General features: G+C 39.5%; 1 protein-coding gene across 6 annotated transcripts in view; it reads right to left on the bottom strand.

The window, feature by feature from the left end:
* Nucleotides 1-2,905: 2,905 nt before the first annotated feature.
* The window catches only part of Golga3 (golgin A3), a 51,568-nt gene continuing 47,302 nt past the window's right edge, over nucleotides 2,906-7,171 (bottom strand). For all 6 annotated transcript variants that reach the window (XM_050158963.1, XM_050158962.1, XM_050158967.1 and 3 more), the window contains exons 23-24: nucleotides 6,899-7,062; nucleotides 2,906-6,294 (exon numbers count right to left, since the gene is read on the bottom strand). In XM_050158963.1, coding sequence (XP_050014920.1) covers nucleotides 6,123-6,294; nucleotides 6,899-7,062 — 336 coding nt within the window. In that variant the 3' untranslated portion in view covers nucleotides 2,906-6,122. The remainder of the gene's footprint in view (nucleotides 6,295-6,898; nucleotides 7,063-7,171) is intronic.

The raw sequence follows: 7,171 nt of genomic DNA, 5'->3' as shown, positions 1-7,171 counted from the left end.
ATGAATTTCCAATGGTTTTTACAGCCCCAGGATTTATAAGGCAAATTTAGATATGTTCAATTAAGCAGGGTGTGGTGGTGCACATTTTTAATCACAGCATTTGGGAGGCAGAAGTAAGTTGTTGTCAGACTTCGAGGCCACCCTGGTCTACGGAGTGAGTTCAAGGACATCCAGGATTACACAGAGAAACCCTGTATCACAAAAAAACCCAAAAACAAACAAACAAAAAAATGAAAAATTCAATTTAATTGTAGGTCGAGCGAGATGGGTAAAGTAGTAGTATTTCTTCAAGGAACAGGCCCGGGGAATATGTCCTAGAACAGTGGAGACCAACTTTTGATGTTTTGTTTCTTGCTTTATTATTGTGTTTATTTAAAAAGACTGTTGTTTACTAAGACTGTTAGAAGCTTTGTGTAGTGGCTAACACATTTACTTAAAACTAAGATCAGCCTGTCTCAAAAAAATCAAAGACTTGCCGGGTGGTGGTGGCGCACGCCTTTAATCCCAGCACTCGGGAGGCAGAGGCAGGCGGATCTTTGTGAGTTCGAGACCAGCCTGGTCTACAAGAGCTAGTTCCAGGACAGGCTCCAAAACCACAGAGAAACCCTGCCTCGAAAAACCAAAAAAAAAAAAAAAAAAAAAAAAATCAAAGACTTACCAGAAGTATACTGTACTTGTGGCGATCTAGCCATATATTAAGATAGATACAGATGGTCTCATAGAAAACAGCCTATGGCAGAGAATTCAGTAGAAAAAATTGGGAACAACAGCGAGGAGCCTGAGATTCTCAGATAGGGACATGCTAGCTCCATATAACTAAGCTGGGAAAGCAGCAGGTCAGGAATTCTGGGTTAAGGATTATATCTAAGCCAACAACAGGCTGGCCCAGCAGGTTGAGGAAGGTCTGGATTTATTTTCAGAATGATAAGGCATTAAGTGTTGAGAAGTAGATTTTGACCTGCCTGATAAAGGTAGTGCAGTTATGCAAAGGTGGACAGAGGGTAGATGAATGAATATTTAATGCTCAGAAAACTTCATGTGAGGTGAGGTGTATAAGGCAAGGCCACCACTCCATAGTTAAACTACCATAGTTATTCATATAGAAGACATGACTATTTTATTATCCTGACCCAGATTATATGTAAGCAAAGTCTACAAAACACCTCCTGCAGATACCTACCTGAAAGAGGGATAAAATATGTTTATCCACAACTCTATCCAGAGAGCTGCCCCCATCCTAGGAGCAGCTGGAGCTCCAACTCCAGGGAAGAAAAGCACTTCCTTAATCTGGGCTGCCCAAACTGCAGCCTAGTAGGTGCCATCTTCACATCTAACTAGTTCAACTATGGAAAAACACAAAAGGCTTGTGAAGGTGGTATGAATGACTGTTCTCTGAACCACTATTGTTGGGAGTTAAGCTGTGCCCCTTGTAAAAGGATTTTATCCCAGCTGGGTTTCCTGACTGTTTATATCCTCTCATGAAAAGCTGCTCCCTACCACCTGTTGTATTTGGAGAGGCTAGAGTATAAAGCTAGGGAAGAGGAGGGGTGCTCTATGTATGTATGCTATTACAGGGAAGCCTTCATCCTTTCAGGTTTACCCACATTCCTGTACTCTGTAAAGAAAAGAATCTCAGTAAACTCGTTGGTTCCCCAGAATGAACTTACATTGTTGTTTACATCTTCCCAGGAAGAAACTAACAACAGGTCACCATCTAGTGTGTTTTGGGAGCCACATTCATGCTATTTAAGGCCATGAGGACAGAGATGCAGGTTATATAAAGGTAGACAGAGAGTAGTGAAAGGCACAGTCTTCTCTATTTAGGCTTGGGGACTCTCTGAGACTATCATGGTTACCCACTGTGGTGATTTGAATGAGAATGGCCCCCACAGACTTAGACTTATAAGGAGTGGCATTATTGGAGGTGTGACCTTGTTGGGAGGAAGTATGTCACAGGGATGGGCTCTGAGGTTTCAGATGCTCAAGCCAGGCCCAGTGTCATTCTGTTTCTGCTGCCTGCTGATCCAGATGCAGCTACCTCTCCAGAACCATATCTGCCTGTGTGCTGCCATGCTTCTCACCATGGACTAAACCTCTGAACTGTAAGCCAGCACCATGTCTTTTTATTTTATTATCTATTATTTATATTTATTATCTATTATTATCTATTTATTTATTTGGGTTTTTAGAGACAAGAGTTTCATAGTGGTTTTGGAACCTGTCTTAGAACTAGCTCTTGTAGTGCTGGATTAAAGGCATGTGCCAACATTGCCCATTTTTTTTTTTGTTTTTTTTTTAAATAAGAATTTGCTGTGGTCATGGTATCTCTTCACAGCAATAGAAACTCAAACTAAGGCACCCATCATGGATGGCAGGGGTGTTAAATAACCCATTTTATAGTTCCCTCATAATTTGCTTCCTAATACTGCATGAGCTATCAGGTTTCTGAGTACCTTAGTGATTTAAATACTGAGCTTCCCAGATCCTTCTCCTTTTCCATCTTGATTTAAACTGTGTGGCTTATTAATAACATTGGGCTGAAATAGGCCAGGATAATGCAGTGATAAAAAAAAAAGTGACTAAAACAGACAAATTGTTTGAGGTATGAAAATGAACCCAGCAGAGACTAGTCAGCTGAAGAGCATAGAGTAGACAGGCCTTCCTCTGCTCCCTGCACACGCTTTTGCATGTGTGCTGCTCCCTCCTGGTGATGGTGGATGCAGCCCAATGAAGGTCAGCACGCTACTTCTGCTGGTCTGACACAACAAGGAGTGAATCTTTCTACCTTACTTTAAACTTTGGTAGAACACATTACCTTTTAAAATGTTGTGAAACAACATGAGATAAAAAAGAGCTACGCCGAAATATGACAAAATGCTAGTACTAAAAATAAAGCCCTTCCAAGTGAAATATGAAAACCTTTACCAAAAATAGTTTATTGCATAAAATGTAAGAAATTCGTGAGCACGCTTATATTTTTTAAAAGAAAGAAGCAAAACAACAACAACAACAAAAAAACCCAAATCAACATGCCTTTTAAAGTTACAGTCTGTTACCTATGACAGTTTTCTCTGGAAAAGTCCCAACATGAAGACTGACTCTCTTGTGAGGAAATTTTTTATAGAAATGAGAAACTCAAAAACCACTGAAATTTTGGACCCTCTAAATTGAACATCAACCCAAGGATCCTGATAGAACCTAAGACTACTATAGAATAGATTTGGCTAGAATTCCAAACCACTGAGCATGTTAGGGTAAGACTCAGGACATCTCATACCATTCTTATCACTGAGGTCCTTGGAAGTTTCTAAGACTTTTTCTTTTCAAATATGATGTTTACTTTCACTCCCAGAATCTTCACTTGTTACTTTTTGTTTCAAGATATATGAAAATATATGTCATGGTGATCCTATAGGCCTCTGGCTTTTACAATATCCACACACTGGGACAAGTTACATTTTGAAATGAAGAAAGAATTTAACATAAGCTTTCTGATACATATACTAAGATTACTTTCTGAGAGGGCAGGTCCTGTTCCCTGTACCCCAAACCCAAGTAAACTCACATCTTCCCAAAATCATTGCCTGCTACACAGTATAAAATACTAAGATCATGGCACCAATCTGACGAGTACTATTAAAAAAAAATGGAAATCTCTTGGCAGTTTTTTTGAACATAAGAGAAATAAGTAATATTGTAAAGCATGCAAGCCAAGATGTCAGCTATAGGACATATAGCATATGTGATATATGCATAAATGTTATGCAGTGGTAAGCCTGCTTTAGAAAGCAATCCTCCAAGTGACTGCAGTTTTTTATGAGTAAACCTAAAATTCCAAGTTTTGACTACACAGGCAACAGTAACTCAAGCTGTATTTACCCAAGAAGAAACTCTGGGAGATAAAATACAGTGAAGTCCCTTGAAAATAAGAGGAAAAAAACAAAACCGACCAAGCAATCAAAACATTCATAGCAAATTTGAAGATTCAACTTCAAGGTGACTGACTACGGGAACCCTAAGACAATGCCAGCTCCAATCTAAGAGATCTCTGAACCATAAATGTGAAGAAAAGACACATTGATGCATAAAAATGGACAAAAAAATGGAGCCAAGACATGCCAGACTTTCATGGAACCAAGAGGGACCTGACCAAGGACCTGCAAAGTAGACAACAAAGCCTAGAGGAAGTGCCATTTCTGAGGATGTACATGGGACATCAAAACAGTGGAAGAAATAGGTGAATACATGAAAGCAACTTTCACTTGAATGAGTTCAGAATTAGCATGTTCTTTCCTCGTGACTTCTTAAAGACCTCTCCACACAGGAGAAAATAACTATGCTGTAGAGTAAGCCCAACCCAAGTACTAGTTCTTGGTTTTGAAATTTAAAATACAAAATAAATAAAAATGTAAATTACCACCCTTTCCTAGTTTCTAACTTAAAGAGGGTATGTTTATATGTAATGTTTTCAAGCTTATTTTTATATTTTAAAGATTAACCCTGTACAAATTCTATATACATTGTAAAAGGTACAATACTTGTTAGGGAATACTTTTCAAACACCAGACATCATTGTGATTAGTTCTACTTTAATCATACCAGTTAATCTCCTAATAGGATATTACAACAGAACAACTCATTCTCCACAAATTAGACAAGAAACCCAATAAGAGACACCTATGTGGGCTGATCACTAATGCTCAGAACTTCCTTTTTCAGACTTTTCTCTCCCTTTTAACTTAATATTTCAAATCATTTTTTGTTCCATCTTTGGTTTCATGTAACCGAGCTTCAAACTTGCTATGCAGCTGAAAACTGGTCTTGAACTGATCCTTCTCCTGATTCTACCTCCCAATTGATTACAGTCATGAATTACAAAACCCACTTTATTTTAAACTTTCTTCATGGGCTTTCACAAAGATTAAAGACTTCAACACTTCTAGTCAGTATATGAATTATTAGTATATGGTTTGGGAAGCAGATGGCAATAAGTCCCATATTTAGTGCCAACTTTAAATAAGGTTTCTGTATCTGAACCTTCCGTCTTTCAGACCACAGCTGCCACCTTCTCCCAGATATTCGGATTCCTAGTAATTCCGGTGTTTAATAGAAGTCCAGGGTAGTTCCTAATGACCATACTGACAGATATTCACAGTGCCCCATTAATACCCTATTTAGGACACAGTGGATACAGCCTATAACCCACACACAGACCAAGGTTGCCTTGTCTCCTGCTCTTTTCCTGGGCTCGCTAAATGTCAAGTCAGTATGAGGAGACCTTGGAGATCTTCCATCCCCTGCTAATTCAAGACCTGACTGGCCCTGCCTGTTGGTAAGCCAAAGTGAGTGGAACCACAGACCTGAGAGGTCAGTGTTAAGAATTCAAAGAGATGTTGACAGGAAAGACCCCTAGAAATAAAAAGATTAACACAATTCTTTCTGTGCAAGAGTATTTGGTTTTAGGATGCATAGAAAATAAGTTATATTTCTTAAAATACATTTTTTTTACTGACATCCCTAAAGCTACATGTATACTGTTTCTCAATATTAAATTTTCAAAAGGCAATCAGACAATTAGGTCTTTAAATAATACAGGCATATGCCTTTTTAAAAGACTTTCAATATATACATATACATCCTTTATAGGTAGGATGGTTTGAAAAACAAATGAAATAAAAACAAAAAGTTCAAATAAAAATTTCTGTAGGAAAGTAAAGGTCTTAATGAGTGAAACAGTAAAGACCTCTATGTACTGGTGCCTATTGAGCCAACTCTGTATATAGTGCCTGATAAGAACAGGTTCCTGGCAACACCCTTAGTGTGTCTATAGCCACACATAAGATCCTTCCTTCTGCAAGTAACTGTTCAAACAGACATTCAGATCTCACCAGTGATCCAAACTCTGAGGTCTTTAAGACTTGATCATTTCACACAGGAAAAGCTAGTTGTTTAAAATAACTCTTTAATCCTTGCCTCATTGTTATTTTAATTCTTGATAAACCGCAAAGGGGAATTTAAATCTTATCTCTTAAAAAACCACCAGAGCACACAATCAAATAAATAATATTGACAAAAGAATATTCCTTCAGCAGGCACAAATATGTGGTGATGAGAACAAGTAGTCATTGGCCCAGCCCTTCTCTGGGAATATTGTTTTGACTCTGTGGTTTTGTGTCTCCCTTGGGATGGGCATGTTCTGCTGGGGTAGCTTCCACCTGAGTCCACGAGGACAGAGACTCATGCACAGTGATGGTGTGCTCCTCCATCTGGCGCTGCAGACTGTCCATTTCCTGCCTGGGGATATGAGAGAAGGCAGAAGAAGAAACTCTAAGTTATACAAGGACCACTAGCTACAGTGGGCTTTACCACACATGTGGTTCCCTTAAAGTCCAATCAGCAAAATCATCTGGAGTTAAAGAAGGCAAAAGCTCCTGGCATTCCCTCCCCCACTCTCTCTAGGCATAAGCCAGCAAACACTATAACATAGGTTTCTGTTTTCTGAGAGGTGCTTCTGTGAGAAACATGAGAAAGACATGAAACCCTGATGCTAACCAAGTTGCTCTCTAGAAGCCATCATGTAAGGCCACTGTCACTTGTGATTTCCCCTTATAAAATCACCTGCCAGTTAGGGTCCTATGTGCTATATATAACCCATGATGGTCTTTTCTGTCCTAAGTTAGGAGGCTCAGCCTATAGGGTACAGGTGTAGCGCCTGACCTTTTAAGGACCCACCAAAATAGTTTGCTTAGCTATTTTCACTTTACAACATGGACCCTAGAAGCTCTGCCAGGAAAAAGCTTTTACTTCACAAGAGCTTCAAAGAAATAGGCACTCTATAAACAACAGGAAAAACACGTCATGTCTAAAGGCTGAACAAAATGGGGCATAGAAAACATACTTGAGCTGCTGCAAACAGCTGTTGAGATTCTTGAGGGGTTCCTTGCTCACAGCAGGTGGTGGCCTCAGCAGCTCCTCTATCAGTGAGGCTGGGACAGGACAGTCTGGTATCTTGATGGGTGTTGCAGGGCTGGAGGAGTTGGACTCACCTTTTGGTTCTTTCTTCTGTTTGTAAAAGCACATCATTAGCCTCTCTACAGCCCTTCCTTATTCTCCACCACAACAACTAACCTCCCCCGAGCCATGTCCCCCTGCTGAAAAGAGGACTAACTGC

Source organism: Alexandromys fortis, unplaced genomic scaffold (assembly GCF_014885135.2).
Source record: "Alexandromys fortis isolate MF-2015 unplaced genomic scaffold, M_Fortis_MF-2015_v1.1 scaffold_90, whole genome shotgun sequence".
Taxonomy (NCBI): Eukaryota; Metazoa; Chordata; class Mammalia; order Rodentia; family Cricetidae; genus Alexandromys; species Alexandromys fortis.
This window is presented reverse-complemented; position numbering and strand designations above follow the sequence as displayed.